This window comes from Struthio camelus, chromosome 1 (assembly GCF_040807025.1).
Source record: "Struthio camelus isolate bStrCam1 chromosome 1, bStrCam1.hap1, whole genome shotgun sequence".
Taxonomy (NCBI): Eukaryota; Metazoa; Chordata; class Aves; order Struthioniformes; family Struthionidae; genus Struthio; species Struthio camelus.
The window spans coordinates 128,114,021-128,140,274 of record NC_090942.1 but is presented as its reverse complement, the minus strand read 5'-3'; the positions used below and the strand labels follow the sequence as shown (position 1 = coordinate 128,140,274).

The 26,254-nt window shown below is 41.7% G+C and overlaps 1 protein-coding gene across 2 annotated transcripts; it reads left to right on the top strand.

Annotated features, from left to right (window-relative positions):
- The first annotated feature begins 8,650 nt into the window (after positions 1–8,650).
- On the top strand, positions 8,651–26,002 carry ATP6AP2 (ATPase H+ transporting accessory protein 2). Of its 2 annotated transcripts, XR_011135889.1 has the most exons (11): positions 8,651–8,846; positions 11,466–11,596; positions 13,538–13,666; positions 15,926–16,021; positions 16,220–16,357; positions 16,681–16,734; positions 18,103–18,252; positions 19,278–19,397; positions 20,482–20,712; positions 25,018–25,040; positions 25,634–26,002. XR_011135889.1 is itself a non-coding variant. In XM_068916660.1 (10 exons), the coding sequence occupies exons 1-9, from the start codon at positions 8,777–8,779 to the stop codon at positions 20,674–20,676; spliced, it is 1,083 nt and encodes a 360-aa protein (XP_068772761.1). In that variant the 5' UTR covers positions 8,651–8,776; the 3' UTR covers positions 20,677–20,712; positions 25,018–26,002. The 2 variants fall into 2 exon arrangements, 1 of the variants encoding a protein (XP_068772761.1); XM_068916660.1 differs by having other exon boundaries at positions 25,018–26,002.
- The last annotated feature ends 252 nt before the right edge of the window (positions 26,003–26,254 follow it).

Genomic DNA, 26,254 nt, shown 5'->3' with positions numbered 1-26,254 from the left:
GCCTGTTACATGATTATTGTACGTACAAACATGCACAGTGCCTGCATGGGAGGGTCACTAAAAGGTAATCGTCTGTGAGAAAGGTCTTTGTTTTTATAGATCTTAACTGTTTTGGGTTTTTTTTTTTAAGAAACTGAATACTCTAATAAACTTTCTTATTCTGTCTAAAGTGTCTTTTTACCCAACCCCAAGGTAGTTTTTTTTTCTTTTTGAAAATCACTTTCTCCCAGTATTCCAGAAAACAACTTTTTCTCTTCCATTCCAATTGTTTCAGTAACTGAATTGTTTGCTTCAAGGCTTTGTGCATGAATCCCACTTTCAGTTATGCCATTACAAGAAAGACATTTTTGTTTGACGTTTCATAGAGGCTTAAGAGAATAAACTTCATGTGCCATCTTTGTATCTCATTTTAAGCCACAGAAAGATAAATTTCATTCAGCCCAATTCAGGTTATCTAGCTCATCCCATGTCCAGTTCGGCTAGGAAAGCTCTTTCGCAGAACGGTCAGGCAAACCCCTGCATTTTCCATTGCTGAGAGAGTTTCCCCACTCCCAGCTCTGTGCCCCTCTGACCAGTTTCTTTCCTTCACTTTTTGACTGTAATTCTTTTTTCTTTCTCACTGCAGAGCACCCCCACAATGATTACTCTAAATCAAACAAAGCTCTGCAATAACCCAATGACAGACAGAAAACTATGGGATAGAAATCAGCTGAACAAGACTATAATCAGACCACTAGGGAAAGTACCCAAAGCAAGCGCCAAAACTTGCTTACAGAATAATTGTTAAATGAGACAAAGATATTGCAAGCTAGAAAGGCCCTTTTGTGGCCTACAGTTGAATTGATGAATCTCTGCTTATTCTCCCAAAGATGTATGTAGCTATTCTGTGGTCTCAAATTCCATGAGGTCGTATGTAAGATGCAACTGAAAAAGGATCATTTTCTGATGTTGCATATTACAGGAAACATTTGCATTTTTTCCCTTAAGATTACTATTTGGTCATACAGATGTTAACTATTACATTGTCATCCCCTCAGCTCTCAAACATGCTATCCCCTCCCCAAATAAGTGTCAATAACAAACTAGACCCAGGATTTAGTGCTACTGTGTATGAATAGAACTGGTCTGAATGTCACAAACATTAAGTCACTACTAAATAAAGTGGGAGAAATGATCATGAAGGATGGTCGGCATGTTTGAATTTAAGTGTCTCATTTAGAAGCCTAGTTTGAAGGGCACAAAAGTCAAAATTGGGCTGAAAGCCATTGTTATATAGTCACTTAATTCAGGTAGGAATCCACACTGCTGCTGAAAGAGAGGGTCCCATTTTTAGCCAGCAGTTCCTGCCTTACTACTTGCAGCAACCCCGGCAATCGCATGGCCAGTTCAGAGAGCTGATCTCATCGCAGTGTGACTCACCCCAGGGGAAAAATAGCTCCGTCGACTTAAGCTTGAGCACAAGGGAGGCAGCACAAACAAGGGGCAGGGAGGTGTGTGGAATTTTTCTGGCAACGGTAGAGGTTCTTACTGGATTAAAATGACTGTTTCATTGTGGCCTCTCACCCTAGAGGTAAGGCAAAGAGATGCAGCACAGCCTGAGCTAATCTAATGCTATCAGGTTTCCAAAATCAGGAGGATCCCACTTCCCCCACTGTCATCCACGCACTCACGCCTCTTCCCTTGCCCTCTGCTTGGTAGTCATCTCGCCTCTCAGTTAAGTCTGTTCAGCTCCCTGAAGTGTATGAAAACCAGCCCAAAAGACGAGTGAACAGCTTTCTGCTGAGTGAAGACCTGGTTTAGAATAACCACACAGTAAGTTGAGGTAAGACCCACAGCCAGTGCAAGACAGAGATGGGGATAACCTAACCTGGGGGAGAGGGGAAACATTACCCCTTTCAAAAGCAAGAAGCTCTAAGTTAGCTCAGCAACTTAGTAACTTTACCATAACAGTTCAAAATATAGGCCACATCTAAAGCACTGGGAGTTTTAATTTCAACTGACGTGAAAAGCTGACGTGAAAAGCTTCTACTCAACTCAGGGTAGAGATAATATAAAAGCTTAACGATGACAAATTATATTTCGAGTCTTAACTATTCTACTGTTAAAACATTTTAGTAGAAACAGCAAGCTAAAGTGTTTATCTGCTGGTGGTGACTTCTCTCCTGGGTGAGTTTCTATTAAGCCTCCTCAAGTGTAGGGTCGAGAGTGTTGAATTTAAGTCCCTCTCACCGAATCCTAAGTCAATCCTCTCAAACTGGAAGAAGAGGTGCATTTCCATCCCACTTTTCAGAAGGACTGAGTAGTCACGATAGGACACTAGGTTTGTGGGGCTGCAAAACTTTTTTGCTGATTGACACAGGAGGTCAGAGCAGAGAGGCCACATTAACCAAAGGATAAAAGACCATGTTTGTCATTCTCAGTTGAAGAGGTGATAAGGGCAGATTTCAGAGGCCAACTCTTAAACCTGCTAGCTATGGAGAAAGTATAAATTTTCTTTACCCTTTACCAAAAGGGAGACAAACTACCCTACCTTGCTATGATGGCTGTGTATGAGTATGCACACAGGTAAGTAATTAGTGCTGACTTGCTGACCTGCTGGACAGCCATTCCTCAGCTTACTGCATGACAAGCGGCTCACATGCTGGCACCTTCAAGCTTGAGGATTGATTTTGATGTTTAGCAGCTGTACCAGAGAAGGGATGATGCTCTTGGTACACTATCTATTCTGTATTTAGGACAAGGTAAGACAAGTCATTTCAAAGTACCCCAAAGAGTCATCCAACACCCCGCTGTCCTCTCTCTAGCAGTTAGCCTCTATCTTTCCGCACAAGCTTCTACAACAAAGAGATGTAGGGTTTCTTGGAAATTGGGGGGCTAGAATAGTAGAAACAAAACTGAGTATCAAAGCTGCAGGTGGGAGATCAGGTAGAGCTAGAACTGGACTAGGACAGAGGCTGTTGGGGGGGAACAGGATTAGCAGTGTTTCCCTGCTGCTTATGACCAAGGTCCATGCCCTGCTTTACACCATTTTCTCTCGTTACTGAAAGGATTTAGGCAGAACTTACAGCCCTGATTCTAGACAGTGCTTAGAACCTCTAAGAATGGCTATATGCCAAATAAGGAAACAGTCCAACTTGTTATTTTAGCTTTCGGATGACTAAGGTAACGGCCTTGGTCTTTAACAGGAATTAGGACAGAGACACTTTTCAGTGTTGTCAGCTAAAAAGTGTTAAGCTCCCCATGGTGCAGGTTATGAGATTTTGCAGATTGTCTGTAACATCTAGCCTAGCACTACTGAAGGCAAGTTCCCCCTAATAAGCTAATAAATTTGTGTGAATGACCTTCTTGCCTCTTATTAAAATGCGTGAGCTCAAACAAGTAAGAGAGAATAACTTAAATTCCCCACTGACCTGGAAGGAAACAATGAATGCAGATTTCACCCCAGCTCCCGCTAAATTTCCATTTTTCCTTGTTCTGAATCATTTTCTTTCGTTCACATCAACGTCGCCCTTAGCCACTGTTCACTGGAAAGGCTGGAGCGGGACAACACTGGAACCTTATAGAGAGGACATCAAACAAAGTGCCCTTGGGAGGCTGGGTTTCATATAACCTTTGGCTGGAGTACGAGAATGTAAATCTGGAGAGACTGCAGCTGTATTTTTGACCACACGATGGTGCCAAAAGTGTTCACTGTGTAGCGATGCTTATTCAAAATACCTACCGAAGAAGGCACCAGCAAATCTTCACTTTGCATAAGTCCTTATTGCTAAAATTACTGAAAATACATGAACTGAAAATTAACGAATAAATCAACTTGAATTCACATGCATCACGCACACAGATCTTCATTTCTCTCCACAATCTCAGGAAAACCTTAGGTTTCTTTCTCCCAGTCCTCCCTCCTCATTTTTGCGGTAGCCCCAAAATATAGAAGCTGTGTACCTTTAATTATATCAAACATCCTTAAAATGATACTCTCCTTCTACCATCGATGCCTTTAAAACCACACATTAAAAATGTGTTCTGATTAAGCTGACTTAATTAAAAGGTGGCAATTAAAATGCCATTGAAACTACTAAGATTAAATGATCTCTTCTATGTGGATTACAAATGACCATCTTCCTCAGAACTGCCATGTCAGAATGACATTCTTACCAGATTGCAGTGCTGTGTACAGGGAAGGACATTTGCAAAATATCTTTCTAAAAATCAGCTATGATCATGGAAGGCAAAGAGATCACTCAAGGGATGAGAAGGCAGCACAGTCACTAGGGAAGAGAAGCCTAATCCTCTTTGTGGTCTTTCCACTGATCTGCTGTAGGACCTTTGGCAAGTCGATCGCCTCATCAATACGGTATTCCAGTCACTGCTACTACTTAGACAGCAATCTCTGCATGATGGCGACTGCCTTCTACAAAATGCATGTGCAGCAGCTCTCTGACCTTCAGTAGAGCCTTCAGATTCTGACAAAGTAATAGACAAGGATGTAGGGAGAACTGTTATAAAGTGTGGAGAATTGACATGAGCTGTATTACAAGATCACAATTTTGACATTGAAACGTTTGTACACAAAACCATATACACTTCCCTTTTATATGTAGAACATACAGAGCCTAGCATAAAGGACCCTAAAAATGGGCCACTTATGCATATTTTGAGGCTTTAACCATAGCTCAGTTCCACAGATGAGAAAGCCAACAATCCTCTTTAAGGCTAGAAAGTCAGCTATTTACTGACAGAAGTAGAAGAGAAATGCACTTTTCCTTTCTTTCAAAGAGGTCTGGAAGGCATCTCTGCTTTCTAGAGAGGGTAACAATTATATTTAATTTAAGATTTGAATCTTCATGAAGTCAGCTCTGATGTAGCCGAAGATTTAGCTCAGTAATCAGGGGGAGGTGGTTATTTTACGGTTTTTTGACTTCTTTAGAAATTATTTGAGCTACCTCAACTAATTCAGCCTTGCAGTCCGGATCTGCAAAACAACGTTCTTCCTGCCTACCTAGAGTCTGCAAACAGGGACAGAGGAGCTGAAACCACAAAGCAAATCAACGGCAGGGGCTAGCAACTCTTCCCACTGGACCTGTTGCAAATGCTCTAAATTGCCAAGCCAGGCACACATGCTTCCAAACAATCATCTCAGTGCTTGGTCTCCCAGTGTGTGAGCAGACCGAAAACTAACTGCTCAACAGAAGAGGTTTTCCAACTTGTTCTGTCCAACTGTACGGGGTTAGGCATATGGCCATCAGCATGTAAAGACCAGCAAGCACCACAGAAGACCGTGCTTTCTCTTTTCAATTTTATTTTAAAATTCTTAGATTTTGTGCAGAATTTTTCTATGACACTGCAAAGCCTAAAATCAAAGTGGATATAGCTCACTGCATGTGCTCCGGACCTGGTCATGCCAATTGGCAGCTGGCACTGGGAAGCCCTTATTTCCTGTAGGATATGACCAGCCTGGTGTGTGCCCTGGCTGGGCAGGGGCTCGCCAATTAGAGAACCATTTTGGAAATGATGGTTGAGACAATTTACTCTTATTCTGCTAGCAACTGCGCTAGATTTAGTAGTGATACAGTGACACCAAATAACACAAGAGCCCAGTAAACACGAACGGCTGGCTCTTTGACTTAGCCTTCTTCTCACATTCCCTCTTCTACTCTCATTTCATCTTCAATGCTGTTAGTAGAGAAAGCGCTTTAGGCAAAGGCAGCATCTAAACACCATATGAGCAGTTCCTGCCCAAGGCTTTTTTGCATAGCACACTACTAAAAGGGCCAGCGGACACCAGTATTTTGCCTAGAGCAGGCACTCTTGCTTTTCTGACAGCCATGAGCAGTATATAACTTTATAAAAACAGCTGGGATCTAAATTAAACCTAGAGGAAACGGCTAGAACCCTGCCAGTTTGTACACTGATGGCATTACTCGGTGGTACTCGGCTTCACTGACATACCGATAACCAGCAAGTACCGAGAACCAGTATACAGTGTTAGTGAGATTTGACTGTTTCATAATAAAACATATTGCTTCTGCTTGTTATTTTCCCAAGGAAGAAAAGAAGATGAGAATAGAAAAATGGAAGACAGAAATGAAAGGCTTCTCTTCAAATCCTGTTTCCATTGTGATTTCCAGAAGAAAAGCAACTCAAATAGCAGAAAAGGAATATGAGAATACCTGAGCACAAAACTCTGTTTTCTCTTCTATTTCTAGGGTATTGTAGCGTATTCCAGTCTATTGTAGCATCGCCTGTATCAAGAGCTCAGAAAAAGAGGTATGTGAACTCTCAAGACTCAGAAACCCAGTTCTCTCTGCAAAGAGGGAAAAAGTAAGCTGACATTCTTTGGTTGCAGCACAATGTCCAGTGTGTGTGCTTTATGAAAAATAGTATCATAACAAATCATAATAAAATTTCAAAGGAGTGCTAAGGGGTTCAGATTTACAACACAGAGAAAGATAGTAACACAGATATAAAACAAAAAGCTTCTTAAAACAGTCTTATTTACCCTATCCTCTTCTTTCCCATTACACACATTATATTGGTAAGCAATCCTTGATTTAGATGCAGGCGAAAAACACAACACAGAAGTCCTCTGACACACTTCTTTCCCTGTTCTGCACATTTCCATCTACAACATTATCACATCTATCCATTATGCCTTCTAGCAGCTTCACAAACCTACCGCTTTGAGCCATTCTTCTTTTTTTCCATCAACATTTTAGGTGTAAACCCAATCTGAATGGGGGGGGGGAGGAGAGAGGGATGATGATGCAGCTCTAAAGCTGCTACTGTGACAGCCAAGCCAGAGTATACCCATACTCAATTTTACAAAAGCTATTATGTGGTGCTGGTTTTGTGACACACAACAGAGAGTAAAGGAAAACCGTGTATAGTTTGAAGTGTTCATCATAAGTTAAGAACTGAGTTTTAGAGTACTCTAAGCATGTGACATATTTTACATATTCCAAGTATCACTGCCACCGACAACAGCTGAAGAGGTCACTCCTCTCCATTTACACAAGTCTGAATTATTGGTCTCAAGTTGGATGTCTCACAGACAGGGAATACATTTTTATTGCCACCTCTGAAAAGTCTGATTTAAGTGACTTGCCCATCAACATAGAGTATTTTGTGACAGAGGCAGGGATATAAGTTCATTCTCTTAAACACTGTTCAGCTGTTGTTCCCATGTTTTCCTTTTACTACCTGCCATTCACCAACTTGCTCACGACCAGGGCTGAGTTTCTTGGGTATAGCATCTTCTTCTGTCCATAAATGTTGCTCAGGCAGATTTTTGAGGCATTTCTATAATTGGCTGGAATTTCTCAGCATATAACTGCAGTCAGTCATATGGGCCAGTAATCCAGCACACGCACACAACTTTGCCGTACGGACGCGACACGGTTGCTATGTTCCAGCAAAACAGACCAAACGCTCCTGAGCACTGCTGGATTTCCTGTGAACACGTACACACTGTCTTCTGAGACATCCAGGACAGGAATAAGGCAGTCTTACTGACGGGGAGGGGAAGGGGGTTCCCACTTCCACAATGAAGTGGGGATCTCAAATTCCAGTCCTGTGTGAGCACAACGCACCCTCCAAGCGCAGTTGGGCCTTATCCTGCAGAGTCTCTCCAGGATCTCCGAGCCCAGCAAGGTACAAAGACCCCAAGAAACCCTTGCAGCTCGGTCCAGCTCAGCCTGTTACTGCTACGGTGGGCAGGGAGCACCTACGCTGCTTGTTGTCAGTAACAAACGTGAGTGGAAGAGGGCAGGAATTTTCCAGCCAAACACATCTTGGTTTCCCTCCTTTTACCGTTCACTCCCCGGTTCAACAAAACCAAAGGAAGACCTCGAAACTGGCTTTCCCCCATACATACCCAAACCACGAGCCGCCTGGAGGGGCCCACCTGACCGACTCCATTGCTTCGCTGGTCACTGAGGGGTGAAGCGCTGAGAGGCAGGTGACAAGACATAAACGCAGGAACCCCACAAGGACAAATCTCATTTCCAACCCCACCGGAGGGAGACGCAGACAAGGGGGTAAAAAACGCCCCCCACCTCCGCACACAAGGGCCTCACGCCCCTTCGCAGCCTGCTTTCCTTCCCCTCCATGTCCTCAGCTGCACCCCCGGAGGGGTGGCATGGGGTGGCACAGGGGGTGGGGGCCGAGGGTCGGGGCCAAGACTACAGGCAAGGCCGCACGACGGAGGGGCTGCGCGTCGACCTAGGTGCGAAGTGGGCGGGGCGAGCAGCTCTTGTTCTCTGAATGGCTCATTTAACTGTCAATCACAGCCCCTTCCCCCGCCCGCCCGCCGAGACGCCGCTTGCGAATGCCGTCACACCGGTGATGGGTAGAGCCCCCATCCCTCGCACTCTGATTGGTCGAATCAGCTATCAACTCGCTCGGGCGAGGCTCCGCCTCTTCAGCTCTCCTCTCCGAATCTACCGAGGGGAGGAATGCTGCAGAGATGTCTCTCCATCTGATTGGCCAAATTGAAGCGCCACTCAAGTAAAGCCCCGCCTCCACCGGGACAAAGTCTCAGCTGACCGGTCAGTCCCGTGACAGGGTGAGGGTGGGTTTAATTGGCGAATGGTCAGTTCCATCAGTCACTCATACAGAGTCCCGCCCATCCGCCCTCGGTCTCACCTGCAGATTGGCTGCGGAGGCTGCCTGTCAACGCTTCCCAGCGGGCGGGGCGCTCCGGGCTCTCCGTCCGTCCGTGCGGCCCGGCGTCCGCTCGGCGGGGTTTCGCAGCGCGGCGGCCGGCGCTGTGGGTGACATGGGGCGGCGCGGCGCGGCTCCCTGGGCCCTGGAGGTGGCGGTGTTGGTGACATCGGCCTGTCTCGCCGGTGAGCGGTCAGGGTCGAGTTGGCGCGGGGAAGGGGTGCGTCGGGCTGGCCGAGCGGGTGGGGGTGGGGGGGAGGCTGCGATAGCCGTTGGGGAGGGCCGTTGAGAGGGAAGCGGCACCGCGCGCGCCAGCCCGCCCGCCCGGCCGCAACGGCGGAAAAGGGGAGGGGGAAGGGGGCGCGCGAGCCTTGCGGGGGCGAGGAGGAGCGCGGCGCGGGGAGCGGGACCGGGGGCGACCGGCCGACGGACCGGCTGGCGCCGGTGGCCCGCTGGGGCTGTCCCCCGGGCCGCAGTGGCGCGGGCGCCGCGGCGCCTCGGCACATGACGCGCCGTCGGAGGGCGAGCCCCGCCCTGCTCTGCTCCGTCTGCTCGGGCTGCTGCAGATAAGCCTGGGTTTCTGCCGCCCGTGGGCAGCGCTCCGCGAGGGGCTGGGGGTCACACCGGGTTCAGGACTGAGGGGTGGGAGGGGAGGGCTGCCCCGTGAGCGGCGGCTGTCCTCTCCCCCCTCCCCCCCGGTACTCGCCCGTGTTCCTCTAGAGGCTGTAGTGGGAGGCTTCCTGCCAAAGGGGAGTGTGGAGGGTTTATGAAGTTATAAGTCGTTTTGTTACCTTGTACGGGTTTTCATGTTTAGCCAAGCTGCTTTTGTGATAGTTGGAGGCCTTCTGTCATCTGGTACAGATCAACCTTATTATCTGAGCCCAAGACTTCCCAGGCTTCGTAAATAGTTTTCGTTTGGGCTGTCCTAGTTCTTCAGTCTGGATTCAGAAAGGCATTTGAGAGCTAAAATCCTACTGATTTCACTAAGGTAGAAGTTCATTTACGTTTTCTGTAGGTGGGTAGGGAGCTATATGCTGGATGAATTGCGTCTCCAGATTTACTTTCTAGACCTTGGCCCAATGAGGTACTGTAGTCAAGCAATTAGAGCATGCCTGAGGAAAGTGCATGTGCTCCTGCCTTCAGATTCAGTTTTGCTCGTTGAGGTCTTGAGCAAGCCTAATAAAGAAAATTTTGGTTAAAAGGAGGAATGCTCTCGTATTATACGTCCAATCCAACTTGTCCTTGGTAAAGTGCCTGACTGTCTTATAGCCATGCGGAGAATTAAAGCAACATGTCAAGTCAAATAAGCTGAGGAAAAATATTTATAACTATTTTGTAAGCTGCTTCCTAAGCAAATTGGTCTGGAAACATTTGTGTCCTTCAAAATAAAGACTGCTACATTATTAAGATTGGTAGTAGATCATCCAATGAATCAATATCAATTTCAAACAAAAAATAGCTTGAATCTGTTCCAGGTACAGCAGCTGATTTGGCCTATTTCCTTCTTTTGCCACCCTTCCCCAACCTGTATCACAGTACTTTGTTCTTTTAGTGTGTTTATAATAACATAGCTCAAATTTACTGTCAACATTTGTATGCGTGATCACGACCCAGGCTTTGAAACAAAAAGTATCTCCAAGGTCAGATTGGTTAAACTAATGCAAAAAAAAATTACAACTGCTCATCACATCTGTGTATTATTGCATTATTTTTGTAAACAGCCTTTAGATTTGCAGATGCACTGGAAAATTATTTTATATATGTGCTTGGATTGGTAGCTAAGTTTCAATAATCTTATGACTAGTTTTCTGGTGAAAACACATGTGGATTCCTCACTAGGGGATAATTCTGAAATTTTGCATTGTGCGTGTGACTGCTTGTATACCAATTTGCACCAAACATCTTTTAAAAATGATTTAGCTAGACCAATAGAAGTTTGTTTGCACACACAACTTCAGATCTTCTTAAGTAACTTTAAAATAGGTTGGTAAGTTGAAATAAGCCTTTCTTAGATCTCTTATTTTCATAGACTCTTGTCTATTACAGAATAAATTACAATCTTCATAATACACTTTAAAAATACGCTTTTAGTCAACTTTGCTATTCAAGGTAGTAGAGGAAAGAGCGAAGGGAGATCCTAAGTAAGAGAAAATCCAAGAGGATGACTGTTGTGGACTGAGTTTTAGAGAATCAGCTTAGGTCCGTTATCACATCCACGGAAGGAAACCCTCACACGACCTCCTACTTGAGAAAGCAGTGCAGAGGCACCGGAGCAGTTCTGCAGAAGCCAGATTGTTCCTGGCAGTGCTCTGTTGAAGCCAGCACTGACAAACTCGGCTGATCCTGCTGGCTCTGGGTTTGATGGCTCAGTCTGTTGTCTGTGTGAAAACAGGTGTTATGCCAAGCAATCCTGGAAGCAAACAGAGCTGTGTTGGTGCTTAGCTGTGTGTGAGCTGGTGGTTTGTTGAAGTCTGCCTAGCTCTACTGAGAGCTAGCTTTACCGTGTCTGAATTGTAGTACAATCAGTTCACGAACTGTTATTGAGTACATAGAAGCGTACTTTGCTGTTGCTTTAATAATTGCCCTGCTTTGGTAATGTGTATTTGTCCATCCTTATTCATTACTGTATCAAAACCTGGTCTTGTATTCCAGTGTATTCAAATGAAAGGTTCTCATTGCTTAAGTTTCCTAAACTGTTAAGTGTGAGAGGGATGAAAAAAGAATTACAACTCTAATATATTCTAATCCTATGCTGTAAGGGAAAGATTGAAACAAAAACTGACAGCTCTTTTGTTTGTTTTTAGGTGTGTGGGGTGATGAATTTAGTGTCTTACGATCACCTCAGTCAGTGGTTTTTCGAGACGGAAGTTGGCCTATCCCTGGCGAGCGGATCCCAGATGTAGCTGCGTTATCCATGGGCTTTTCTGTTGAAGATGTACGTTTCAGGTCTTGATATTGAAACAGCTCTAGAACTACAGACCAGCTTACTTAGCATGCAAATTTTCCTGTCATGTGCTGGAATATACAAAAAATCTTCCCTTTTGTCTTGACACGCGTGACTTGTCAAGTGTGGTTTCCAAGCATAGCGCTGTATCAGTCATGAGCAGCAAAAGGCTGTCCTAGTTGGTTAATCTGAATCATCAGCTGTGGAAGGAAGCAAGCCTGCTGAGTCTTTAAGGGGGATGTTCTTGAGTAGCTCTGTGGCAATTACATACCATATTATTGCTCCCCATCTGCTGTCATGTAGAACAGTGGAAACCACGGTCACTTCCTACCTGTGAACTAATCTATAGGGCTTCTCTCTCAAGCGTCGTGAAGAACATCAGTGTCTTGGCTGGTCAGGGATTTTGTCTGCTGAGCATAGTTAATAAGAACCAGTGAAACAGATATTTGTGAAGTAATCCAAACATCTGAAAATCTAATTGATGGTAGTGTTTTCCCAAATCAGGTTTCTGAACATAGTTTAATAATGTGTAAAGCAGGGCAGACAGTTGGGAGCCTATGGACTGATGCCATCTTGCCTACTGAATTTCTTGCTGGAGCCTCACAAGGGATGAGGAGTGGCTATTGAAGCAGCAGATGAAAGCGTAATAGCCAGGTACCTCCAAGCGTGCCTGTGTGCAGGCAGACACTTGAAGCTGCAAGCTGGGATGCTCTCATAAGAGGTGGGGAAGGTCACATCTTTCTCATACTGCAGCTAGGCAAAAGGTCTAATAACTCTCATTTGAATGCAGGTCTGTTCAGCCTAAGTTCTGGAACTGTCTCACTGTCAATTAATTATGACTGCTAGCATGAAACTAGTAAAAGAAATCTGAGAAGGAGGTGGGAAAGGAAGCTCTTTAAACTGCTTTTTTCAGTTAAGCCCTGAAACTGAAAGCTGGTATCAGCATTGTCGCTAAAGTAGAGATCCATAGGCAGCTTCCTGTACTGGTACAGAGGATACTGCAGGACCAAAACAAACCTTTTGCAGCTTACATCAAATCTGTATTCTAAATAAATTGTCAGTGTAGTAGGTTGCACTGTAGAGATTTTAGAATACTTACTGCATTAAATCGGAGATTCTTGAAAGCAGTCCTTCGATACTCCTCTTCTGTTAAGGGACGATAAAACTGAACCTCCTTTTGTCCCTATTGATTAAATTAAAGGTTTTCTTTTATTTCTGTATGTGATACAGATCATAACACCAATGACATTTAAAATCCACGTAACTTAGTTTCATAAAACTTAAATGGGCAGTTTTATCTCTTACGTGAGTGGAAAAATCTGTTTGAACTCATGGCAAATAGATGAGTTTGCATTTTGTGCCTGAATAAGCCAGCCAGCTAGCCTTCATTGTGTTCTTGCTGGTACGTAATTATAGCAAATTACTAAGGCATTTTTGTATGTTTCTATGCAAATTTGTAAGTGTTAGATTAATAGGATATTGGTATAATTGACCTTTTTTTTTTCTGCACCTGAAAAAATCGAGATGTTAGTGTTTTCTTGTACATGAGCATATTTTCCTGGTGCTTGGTGAAGATTGTTTGTTTGTTTCTAATTTAAGCTTCTGTTATTAACTACATACTAAAATAGTTCCACTTTAATTGTGGGAAATAACTCTTGATATATCCAATACGTATAATACTCTCTCAGCGCAGATTTGGCTATAAAATTAGTGACAGCTTTTAAACTAACAGTTTCTGTATGGATAACTTGAGACAGCGTTGTTCGAGGTGGAAGCATTTTAAGAAGCATTCTAGTGACACTTATTCCCCCGTGAAATTTTCAGTAGGCTGTTCTCAATAACATTGTACACTTATTTTGCTGTAATGGTGGGGAAGGTTTCCCCTCTGTCTTTCATCCTGTGAAATACAAGCTTTTTACTGTTTTGTGATAGGACCTTTCCTGGCCTGGACTTGCAGTGGGTGATCTGTTTCACAGGCCGCGAGCTACCGTGCTGGTGACTGTGAAAGGAGTGGACAAGCTGACATTGCCTGTGAAAGGAGTTTCTTACCCTATTGAGAATGTGAGTATCTGCATGTTTGGAACTGTCACACAACTTCTGTGACTCTTGTCGTCTAATTAGAAGTACACGAATTTCCACTGTAATTCTTATAGTTCACTTGGAGTGCACGTAACCCCATAGAATTGTCGATCAGGTTGTATCAATAAATAATCCAGTCGGACTCACGTACAAGATGAGAGGCCTTTGAAGATCACCCAACTTCTCAATGCAGGAGAAGTTCAGCAACTTGTCTGGCCAAAGCACGTTCTCCTCAGAAGGCATCTAGTTTTAGTACGTTTGCACCAAGACACAGAGAATCTGCTACTTTCCATGTTAGCTTAATAATCAGGATTGCTTCAGCTGAGTATGTGATAGCGTTTTATATGCTATTGATTTTTTTGATGTACTTGTCCTCCTTTAAGCAATCTTTGGGTTTTTTTTAAAGTACTTTACTGTGAAATAGGTACTTTGAGATAGAATTTGATTGCACTATATCTCTGTCAGAAAGTAAGAAAGAAAGGAAAAAAAAACCCAAAACATTACATTTGCCTGTCACAGACATCCAGTCTTTGATGAGGCTTTTTTCTCGCATTTGAGATACAATTTTGTCTGCGTACATCTTAACAGGAACACAGTAACTGTACAAAATGTTGTAACTGTACAGTTTCTGCTCGATCTTGCTTTACTAATATGTTGTATGCGTGAGTCTGTTTTGCTGCAGTATCGCACCAGGAGTTCATGTCAAACTGCTGTTTGTCCAGCATGACACGTTCCTCTTCCTTTTCAAATAAAAATCCTTTTCGAATAAGTTGCTTTTCAGTTTGCTTCCCCTTCTTTAGGTACAACCTCTGTTCTTTAGCTAGTTAATTTTGCCTCTGACTGTGTCAGAAAACTTTGTAGGTACCCAGTTTACCATGCAGTTTGGCTTTGTATAGCTGCTGTGCTGTCATTGCTAAAATTATAAATAATATTCTTATTCAAACTTTGGAATTATCCATGACAGTGTTCAGTAGTGTTTCATATAATATTGACACCCTACTACACACCCTAACATGGGTGAAGGATTTCCCCGTGAAATCACTTTGACAACTCTCAGATAGCTTTAAATCTATTTTCATTTGTCAGTTTTTAGTCAGAATGTTACGTGGCTTTAAATCAAGCACAGGTCAAATGAGCTGGACGCAAATCGGCTTTCACATTGGCTTTCTAGCACAGCTCCCTAGTTCAGGCACAGCTACATGCAGGCATTACCGAAATGGTTTCTGGACCACAACTGACTTAGGATTGTCAGTTGGCTGGACCCTGTAGGCTTACTTAACTTGTGGCTATCTTATATACAATTAAACAAGTCTGCAGTCTTACATTTGTGACTTTATCAAATTTCTGAGGTGTACTTCATACATATTTTCCTTATTTCCCATTAATAAGGATGAATTGTTCATCAGTTACCTCAGGAATATTTTGTTCATAGCTATCAAATAAGCTGCCCCGGGTGACTTTGTTTGCTCTCTTTGCATGCTAGCAAAGCAGCAGTTCCCAGGTGGTTCCCTAGAACTCAAGAGTAATTTCAAATGATTATCAGTGAGCATACGTTCAGGAATCACCTGGTGCAAGTTACCCTAGCCTACATACTTACTGATGTCTGTTAAAGAAAAGATTATACTCTTTAACTAGTGAATGGGAAGGGAATGTGTCATTCTGCTTCTTTCTGTATAAAAGCCAGAAATACACGCTTAGAAAAACTCAGTTTTATTAGCTTGCCAGTAATGGGTCTATATCATTGCTAGAATGTCTTTTATTCTTACTATATTTTGTATGGTTCTTTTCTTTGGTGTATCAGTAGAAAGACCAACTGCTGAAACATTTCTTTCATCAGTTTTCTTTGCTTCATAACTGTTAATGTGCACTAACCTCTGTTTCCCCCTTTCTGTCTTGTGTTGCTTTTTATTTGTTGGTCTTGCTTCACTGGTAAATGAGTCTATACTTTTAGCTCAAGTAAGCCTCTAAATTACAAAATCATGGCCTCTGGGACTTCTTAAAAACCCTAATGCTCTGTTTACCATGTATACAAATAAATAATCTGTTGATAGATATACATCTGATGTGTTGCTTTGCATATTGTCTCCTATTATTTGCTATTACTACTTTGAAAGTATTCATACTCTTTGTTAAGAAATAGATTGTCCTATTTTTCCAAGCTTCTGTAGTTAAGCAAATTCTCTTCTTTTATATCATTAGGCCCTATTTTACCCAAAAATCTAACGAGATTTTGTGTTTCAGGCTGTTCCTTTCAGTCTTGACAGCGTTGCAAATGCTATTCATACGTTGTTCTCTGAGGAAACTCCTGTAGTCTTGCAGCTGGCCCCCAGTGAGGAAGTGAGTATTGCTTCATCTCTGATTCCAGCTACTCTAAATAGTAAACCCATTTCTACTTGTGTGACTGGAGCAAAACCAACTGATTATGTGAAATATTTTGCATTGAAGGGAGATTGCAAGTGTGATTGATCATTAATGTGTGATTTGAAAAACTAAAGATGAACCTCTGTTCTAATAAAACAATGACTGTTCCTGCAGAGAGTGTACATGGTGGGTAAGGCAAACTCGGTATTTGAAGATCTTTCCGTCACACTGCGCCAACTGCGAAACCGCTTATTCCAGGACAACTCCATTCTCAGCTCCCTTCCTCTAAACTCCCTCAGCAGAAACAATGAGGTAAAAAACCAGTAATCGATGGATACTTTTGTAAACTTTTTTTCCCCCTAGTATCCTTATGTTAGCTGATGCTTTTTTTTTCCCCCTTGCATTGTCTAGGAGAGCTCCCCCTTCTTTTTCTAACCAAATACTAAGAACTGAGTAGTTACTTACGTTCCTCTGTAAGTAACTTAATGCTAGAAAGCAATTATTCTTTTAATAATCTGATCCTGTAACAGATGTAACCTGTTATAAAATACTGAGACTTGCAACAAAATGAGACTTCCCTTACTTTAGCTTCAGCGAAGGAAATACCTGTCTTGTCTTTGTGCTCCTTTCCCCAGGTTGACTTGCTTTTTCTGTCCGAACTACAAGTCCTACATGATATTGCAAGTCTGGTAAGTAAGGTTTTTGAAACACTTCTCACATCTGATTTCTCAAACTTCAGACATCTTATTTAAAGGTAGAAAAGCCATAACTAGGATATTTGGCAGACACTGAAATATATTCAATTGTGTCCTCAGTTGGTTGCATCAGTTTAAATAAGGCGTTTTCAAGGTATTTGAATCGGCTTAAATTCAAATCTGAATCTGTCAGTGAAAGAACTAAATGAGAACCTTATCACTTGTAGATTTCTTTTGTATTAGGTCCTGTGAGAACAGGAAATTCTAAACTATTGTTTCTCCATACCCAGAGACATAGGAATTCCTCAATGAGGAATGGGCTGTGACTTTCCTTTTTTTTGTAGTTGAGAACATGTTCTTTGTCCTGACCACTGTTTTACTTCAAAAAGTCACTATGACCCTTACCTGAAAAGGTCGGGATGACTTTTGTAGTGTGAATGGTGATGGTAGTAAAAATACCGTCTGTCCAGCAGACAGGTGAGCTTTTAATTTTGAGCTTTTTAAGAAAGATGCTTCTTATGATCCTTGTACTAACATGCTCCTGTCTTGTTGCTATTTCTGCAATTTTGTCCTTTTTGCACCCCTCAGCTACTTAAAGAAACAGTCATGAAGAATTCAGAAGTTCACGTTAGGGGAAGGGCTGGCTGGGAGATATGAGACTTTTGAGAAAATGAGGTAGAATGACTTGTTTTTGTCTTACAGACCAGAAGTGGTACAGTTAAAGTAGGCAGAAGATAGGAAGAGGTTAAATTAAAGGCTTTTATAGACTGTATTCCCTTGTGCAAACTAATGTCAGTGCCTCAATTTCACAGCTGTAGAAATGAAACCACTGCTCTACTTTGAGATATGTTATAGTATATTGCTTGGATTTTATGATGATGGGATGATCTCTTAAGTAAACTACTTCTGTATGTGGGCAACAGCAAGCTAAAGTTGCAACCAACTCAGTTTTGCAAGAGCCAGCTTCAATGGAGGGAATAATAGTATCCAAGTATTGTAGAGTTATGTATTTTTCCTCTAAGTTTTATTTTTATGGCAATCATAGAACTAGGATTATGATACAAATAAGTGTGAAATTTATTTTTAGTAAAAGCTCTGTGTTACATGTAGCATCTGTTCCTAACACAAGATTGTGTACACGATGATCGCTTTTTTTTTTTTTTTTCCTGTGAAATAAGAAAAAGCTACTTGAAGACATCTTCCTAGTTAAGTTGGCAAGAAATTCCACTTTCTAGTCAACGTGGAATATGACTGTGGAAAGTGTCACTGGATTAGTCCCAGTAAACTGATTTTGCCAAAACGTGTATTCAAAGTAACTTATGTACGAATTAATTTCTTTCTGTCCCCAATGGTATGCCAAAGCTGTCTCGACACAAGCACTTGGCCAAAGATCACTCGCCAGACCTGTATTCTCTGGAACTGGCTGGCTTGGAAGAGATTGGAAAACGGTATGGGGAAGATTCTCAGCAGTTCAAGGATGCTTCTCAAATTCTTGCAGACTCTTTGCAAAAGGTAAGATTTCTATGTAATCATGTGTTAACTACGGAGGAGTTGGTGTCAGGTTTATTGACTGTTTTCCTGCTGTGAACTATCACCATTAGTGATGGCCTGACCAATCAGGGCTGGGGGGGGGGGTGTTTGTTTTTGTACTGCAACAATACATTACATACCTTGTGTAAAGGAGTAGGAGTACATTAAAACCATATGAATATGAGCTGATATGTCTGCTTTACCTAAGCAAATATCTTGCATTTAAAACCACCAGTATATCACAGCAAAACTGGCCCTCCAAAATGGGGAAGTAAATATATTATTCCGGGGTAGAATGGTTAGTCTCCTCTTGCCCCCAAAGTGGTGTAAATATGAATTTCTAAGCTGCCAAAATGACTGCTGTTCATCTTACCTTCTTGAGCACACTGAATTTCTCAAGGAAGTCTTTCGTGATCGTTAGATAAAATCTTTATTAAGAGCCGAGACCAGCCAGGTTTGAGAGTTTTTAAAGCATGATGGAAGAGCATAAAAGCATAAATTTGCTAGGCCAGTTAAATGTTTTCTGTAAATACTACTCTTCAGCTTCTTTGCAGTTACACAAATGTACAGCAATACTAGAAATACCTTCTTGACCAGAATTCCTCTCTGGAATATTAGTTTTTAGCCCAGATTCAAAAATTGCCCAGTGGAAGGCTGGGAACCTAAATATTTTGTTGAAACTGACAGATATAAAACTGGGAAACTGTGCAGCCACGGGCATTTTGTAAAGGGATGTAAGAACTTGTTCTAGCCGGAAGAGCAGTAATAACCTTCAGTCTGCTAAATTGTGGTTAAGGAGTTTTAAAGATGTCTTGTAAACCAGCAAGCTGGCACTCTTGCAAGTTGGCACCTTCTCAGTGGCATCCTAGAACACGATAAACTTTTATAACTTTTCACAAACTTCTTAATCCTGAAGCAGACACATGGTTTAGTGCATCTTGCTGACAAAGCCCTTTTAATTCCTCGTTGCAGTATTGATTTTAAATTACATTACTTTCTTCTTCCAGTTTGCAGATGAGATGTATAATCTCTACAGTGGAAATGCAGTAGTAGAAGTTGTGGCTGTAAAGACATTCAATTCTCCCCTCATGAGGAAGACTCGCTCCATTCTCCAGTCCTCGCAAGTGGTAGAGTCATGTTTTTCTATGTCTCATCTGTTAAAAATATAAATGCATCCAAACTGCATCACATTTTTACTTTAGTGTAACTTTTTTAAGATGTAGAATAATGATTTTGATTTAGGCATGGGTGCAGAGGGGTCAACTTACCTGTCTTGATATTAATTTAATCGCAGAGTAATTTAGGTTGAAAAGGGCCTCTGGGGGTCATCCAGTCCAGCCTACTACTCAGAGCAGGGTTAATTTAGATCAGGCTGTGCAGGGCCTTCTCCAGCCAATTTTTCAAAATTTTGAAGGTTGGAAGTTCCACAGCCTCTCTGAATAACCTGTTCCAAATCCTTGCCACTTTCACTGTGAGAACTCTTTTTTTTCCCTGTCTCTTACTGGAATTTTCCTTACTGCTTATGCTTTTGCTGTGCTCCTCTGGGAAAAATGTGGCTATGTCTTCTATATAATATCCCTTTTAGGGAGTTAAGAGTGCAATTAGATTCACTTCCTACCCAGCCTTCTGTTTTGCAGACTGAGCAAAGTCCTCATGTATTATGTGTACCTGCCCACCTTGGTGGCCCTCAGCTGGTGTCTCTCCCATTTGTCACTCTTCTATGTCTGGTTTTGGGCTCCCCCGTGCAGTACTGCAAGTTCCTGCCTCATGGGTGCTGAGTCACAATATTTGCTTTCTTCAGCCTGCTGCCTACACTCTTGATTTAGCCCAGGATGCGGTTTTTCTTCATCGCTGCGAGGGCACACTGCTGACTCCTGTTCACCTTGTCCACCAGGACCAACTGGTCCTTCTCGGCAGATCTGCCGCCAACAGTCAGTCCCCAGCCTGTTCCATTTGCATGGGGGTATTCTGTCCCAGGTGCAGGGCTTTGCATTTGTCCTCATTGAATTTCATGAGGTTCCTGGCAGCCATTCCTTCAGATTTCATTAATGTCAATCGCATAATCGCTTTTGTATTTTGTACCCTAACATCAGAATTGTCTAGACAAAAATGTGTATCTTTTATTCAGATTACTCAGACTTTTATTGTAGTCAGAATGTGTTTTGCATGCAGGCTAACTTTAAAGTGATCCACTTGTTTTCTTCATTACAGAGCGAAACAGACAATCCATATAACCTTGCCTATCCTTATAACTACAACTACGCTGTAATCTTCAACATTATTCTGTGGATGATGATAGGTCTTGCTTTAGCTGTGATAGTAATCTCCTACAACCTCTGGAATATGGATCCTGGGTATGACAGCATTATTTATAGGATGACAAACCAGAAGATAAGAATGGATTGAACTACTCTGTATTCCAGCACAGGGAAATGATGAAGAGTAAGGTCTCCTTTAAATTATGTGAAAACAAATATTCTGTCATGGTTAAATGTGGAATTTTTCCAAAGGTGTATTTATTTGTAAGTGGCCTCTTTTCTTTTCTTTTCTTTCTTTCTTTCTTTTCCTCTCAAGCCTATTTTAAAAGTCAGTAGCAGCACCTGACTGGATTTGCAAATTGAAATCTGCCTGTTTAAAAGGAAAACAAACAAATCTAATTGTTATTAAGGTAACGTCATTCCATTTTGTTGCTGCTGTTTTGGTTTTTTTTGTTTTTGTTTTAATCATGTTATAAGAGTTTCAGAGATGCCCTGTACTGCCTGTGACTGTGTGCAAAACAGATGAACTGAAATTATGGTAGCAAGATATTGTTTGGAAATTTTACACTGGAGGATTAGAAATTATAGCTAAATTGTTGTGTTGTATATTATGAACCAGTTGTAAATGTTTGTTGTAAATATTTATAATGGCTATATGTACCTTTTGAGAGGATAGTTATTGCTCTTTAGTAAAATATTAAATACAGAAATATTTCTACAAGACTAGGATTTTAGCTGCGCAAAGGGCATTTTGACCTCATGGTGATGGCTCAAACATGAACTGTAGGCAGAAAGATGCTTTGCCTAGAACTTTAATGACTTGGAGATAAATAACACTAGTGTGGCTGGTCTATACAGTGGAGAGTCTATAAATACTGAAGTAGCACCAGTCTGATAATAGTTTAATGTCTTGTACAGTTAAAAGTTCCTACTATGATGCTTCATATTCCTTCCATTTGTGTTGATGTTATTTAAAAAAATCAACAGAATTCTTTTTGATGGTAAGAATGGACCAACACTTGATTAAATATACCTGGATTATAGTCCTGCTTCAATTACTCAATAAAACAAAGAACAGTTGTTCTTGAGTGTGTTTATTGCCCTGGCTCCATAGCTGAAGGGCTCCTTCTGCTTAGAATTAGCTCAGCTGAATAGGACAGAGGCAGGCAGCCTCCTGTATCTGACAGTGGGCCCAAATCTGAAACCCCCAAATCTGAAACCCTTCAGTTTTAAGTGTCTTTTTCAAAAGCAAATGCTGGAAGATCACCTTGTATGGGTTAATTTCCTTAAACTAAACTTCCAGCCACTTAGTGGCTATAGTTAAAACAAGCTGTTCATCTCTGGCTTGAATCTTTTAGAACTACACAGTTTTTGGAAACTCCCATTTGCTCTTGTTGCAAAAGAAATTCTTCTAAACTGCAGCAACGTGAGTGGAAGCTTCTGTTTCATCTTGTCATCCTCTAATACGCTTAACTTTCCCTATTGTTAAGAGAGGCTGTTTCACTATCAGAAAAGATCTGCTCAGCAAATTAACTTGTTTTGCTTACTGGGCTTGTCAGGTTTGGAGGGGTTGAAGTTACACACGTGTTCATGTCTTGCAGACCCTGGACAATGCTTTGTATTGAACTGATTAACATGCTGCCGCTCTGCCCAAGTCTAGGGAATCTGGTTTACTATTTTTACAATAATTTGAAGTTACCTTTAACGCCACTTGAAGTTAATCTGGGTGATTTAAAAATAGGATCAATAGATAGAAAGGAAAAGTGCATTGCCAGATTCTCTGGATAGTTTTAACCTGAGAAGAATGTATAGCCTAATTACTGAACATCCTGTAACGTATTTGCACTGTCTGGATGAGCATCTGAAAACTTTACAGCTTTGTTAATGAAAATAATTGAAACAGTGCCCTACGATCCTGTTTGATAGGCAGTGAGCCCTAATGTTTTAAGTAAACTATAATGTGATAGTGTGTATGTTGTTTTAAATTTCTTTGACTGTTTGGAGAATATTCAGTGGGGAAAACAATACCACAGAGCTTCAGGGGAAAGCATGATCCATGATAATTAAGTGGATAGTATAGTAACAGTAGCATCTTTCCAAATAAACTTACTGTCATTTAGGTAATTTTTCAAAAAAGTATAGAGGAATGGCACTTATCAGGTTTCTGTTAGATTGCAGGGAACAGTTTTGAGTGAAAAATTAACAAACATAAAGGTAAGGCAAAGGTAAATGCTCAAGGAAGATTTAGAAGCTTACACTGTTTGCATCTGTCTTAGAAATAAAGCAATTGAAATAGGACAAGCAGAATACCATAAAGAATACTTACTCTTAAAAAAAGAAAGAGAGAGAATTGATGTTAAAATACTCTTTAACACACAATAACGTAATAGGTTCCCTAATATTTCAAAGAATTCTTTGAAATTTCCAGTTACTGATTTACAGTTGTTAAATCTTGTATTGATTTCCATATTCCTTGAGGAGATGTCCAAGCCACGTTTCTGAGACTTGTTGCACAAACTTCCTAGTCCATTGCAAAATCTTTGCTACAGGGTAATACAGTGATTATAAAATGTGTTAAGGTGACCCTATGTACTAATAGAAAGGAGAACTTGAGAACTTCTGCCACAAGAGTAACCCTGCTATAATCCATTAAACTAAAGGGGAAGCATTATTGTTAACTGTCTCTACAGAACCTCTCAGAGTGGTTCTCTCATATGAAAGAGCAGTACTGCTTGGGGAAAAAAGATTACACAGAGATTTGGGAGTATCAGAAATGTTAGTCTCTTCTTTCACCTGTTTTTGTTAGCCATAAATAAATCAAATTTCAGCTTCCGGGCAGTGTTTCAGCTAGGGCTTAAAATTAGAACTGCATGTTGCAGATCTACTAGCCAGTACTAGGACTTCCTGTGCTTTTGCAAGATTAAGCTATCAGCCCTGGGGTTCCTTATTTTAAGCATTGTGAAGTATTGACTGCGTGAAGGTTAATCATGCTATAGACTTTTAGGAAAGGTTTGCTTCAACTTTAACTTCTTGCTGGTCTATATCAAATTCAAGCGTGCCTCACTCTCTTAATTCAAAGGTCCTCATCAGATTAACAGACTACTTCAGATACTGGTGCAAAGTTTTGTAAGAGGTAGTTTTTTGAAGTGACTGCATAATTCCAAGTCTGACATCAAATATACCTAGATAGCCATACTATATTCAATCTGAAGCTTACAGTATAGAGTATGTTTAAATGCGGAGCTTGCCATTGAGGTGGCTGTCCCTTCAGTTCTGTTACAGCTTCTTGCTGCTGCTGTAGGCTCTAACTTTACTTTTTAAAAAGTAGTAGACTACTCCCGCTTCCTGCTATCTGTTTGAAGGACTCATTTAAATTCCCACTTTCAAAGTGGGAATTCATACCACATTTGTTCGTTGTCATGGTGGTAGGCCCCTACTTGGTAGTAAATGTACTTTTAAAACACTATTCTAATGTTGTTTTTTAAATAGTGATTGCTTTCTATAGCACAGGCTACTTCTTGAATGGCACTAAAACTGCCCTGCCTTAGTTTGAGCTAGGTAAGCAAGACGTGTTAAATTACCCAAGAGTACTGATCCTTAGCTAGGTAATTACAATACTGATCCAGAGCCAGGAATAACCTTTCCATATTTAGAATTCAATTAATTAGAAGGAAAGTGCTGTCAACACCATTATACCTGCTATTGATCATTCTCTTGAAATTTAATCTTTATACAATTTATATTCTTGGGAAGAAAGATTTATGTGATATGGCAGAAACTGTAGTTTTTGTGTACAATACTCCCAGAAAGCAATGAAACTTCCCTGTGAAGCCTTACGAAGGAGGACAACCCTGAGAGCAGAAGCCCCCAGTCTCATTTTTTTTTAGAAGGGAAGTAATCACTGGTCTTTCAGAGGCATTCCCACAAAGCCAAGGGAGGGTGAGGGATGTGAGGAAATCCTGTGCCATTCAAGGATCGTATTCATTCAAGGTGAAAGAGCCAGGAGAGTGATTTTTCAATACCTAGCAGCAAGCAACTTTTCAGCCAGGCTGGGAAAGGCTTGATGCAATGCTTGTTTGTAAGATTCCCAGTGCAATTGCTGCAGTGGGAATTTAGTCAAAGAGAATTTTTCCTTATCCAGGGAGCTGATCAAAGGGCAGCCTGGCCTCTGGCATAATGGATTAAATATATTTGACCAGCTCTGTTTCAGAACTTAAGCAGCTACGTGTTGTCTGGTATTTGTATTGGTGTTTGAGTACCTATCTCATGAAGCACTAACATTTCTGAAAAAGGAGATCAGTTTTTGAGGCAGAATTGAAGCCTGAGCATTGCTTTTGCTATTTAGATTACAAAGTAAGCCATAAATGCTGAAGTAAACGTTTCATGTAAGAGTATGCCTTTTTTTTTTTTTTTTTTAGATTTTAGATCCCCAAAAGTCTAAACCTGGGAAGAAGAGAGGTGTAATTTAAGCTTTGCCTCTTCTTTTCAGGCTTGTCTGTGGCAGGCATGACACAGAATCACAGAATCACAGAATCGTTTAGGTTGGAAGGGACCTCTGGAGATCATCTAGTCCAACCTCCCTGCTCAAGCAGGGTCACCTAGAGCATATTGCCCAGGATCACATCCAGACGGGTTTTGAATATCTCCAGCGAAGGAGACTCCACCACCCCTCTGGGCAACCTGTTCCAATGCTCTGTCACCCTCACAGTGAAGAAGTTTTTTCTCAGCTTCAGATGGAACTTCCTGTGGTTCAGTTTCTGCCCATTGCCTCTTGTCCTGTTGCTGGGCACCACGGAGAAGAGGCTGGCCTCATCCTCTTGACACTCCCCCTTCAGATACTTGTACACGTTGATGAGATCCCCTCTCAGTCTTCTCTTCTCCAGGCTGAACAGGCCCAGCTCTTGCAGTCTTTCTTCATAGGAGAGATGCTCCAGCCCTCTAATCATCTTGGTAGCCCTCCGCTGGACTCTCTCCAGGAGTGCCATGTCTCTCTTGTACTGGGGAGCCCAGAACTGGACACAGTACTCCAGGTGAGGCCTCACCAGGGCTGAGTAGAGGGGCAGGATCACCTCCCTCGACCTGCTGGCAACACTCTGCCTAATACAACTTTCAACGTTCTTCCAGCCAATGCACTATTGTTGCAAAACACAGTCAAGGAAAGCCCAAACCAGCTCTGAACTATCTAAATGTTATATTCAGATCTAAAAAGGAAGTGGAAATGAAGAGACAGCTTCAAAATGCAAATGTTAAGCAACCTTGCAAGTGACTGCTGGGATTTATAGGTCTGCCTTTAGCAGAAATGGAGGCAACGAGGCCAATGCCAGTGTCTAGTGGGAGGAGATTAATGTCCATCTCAAAAAACAACCCTTTGAATCCTATTACTGACACTATGTTATGCTATTGTGAGGTGAGTGCTTTGAGCTAAAAAATTCAAACATGTTCTCTTGAAAATAAGATTTCTTGATTGAGCAGGAGTTGGTAAACGTCTTCTGCGTTTTTGAGTTTCTCTTCAGGCCCTGAACTATATCCATATCCTTAAGTATTTTCATCTTTGCAAGGACTAGGGGGGAAAAAAAACAACCCAAAAGAAAACAAATGTTTCAGGACAGAAAAGGAGGCAAAGTAGGGAAGACGGAAGTGAAGCTACAGGCTTTCAAAGGAGGCAAAACAAAAGAAACAGAAAATAAATGGGGAGCCCAGAAGTTTATTTCCTGCTCTGTTCTGCC

Excerpts from the sequence above, each read along its gene's own strand:
- ATP6AP2 (XM_068916660.1), top strand. The coding sequence starts at position 8,777 with ATGGGGCGGCGCGGCGCGGCTCCCTGGGCCCTGGAGGTGGCGGTGTTG. Across the intron at positions 8,847-11,465 it reads GACATCGGCCTGTCTCGCCG|GTGTGTGGGGTGATGAATTT; the intron begins GTGAGCGGTCAG and ends GTTTGTTTTTAG. Across the intron at positions 19,398-20,481 it reads TTCTCCAGTCCTCGCAAGTG|AGCGAAACAGACAATCCATA; the intron begins GTAGAGTCATGT and ends TCTTCATTACAG.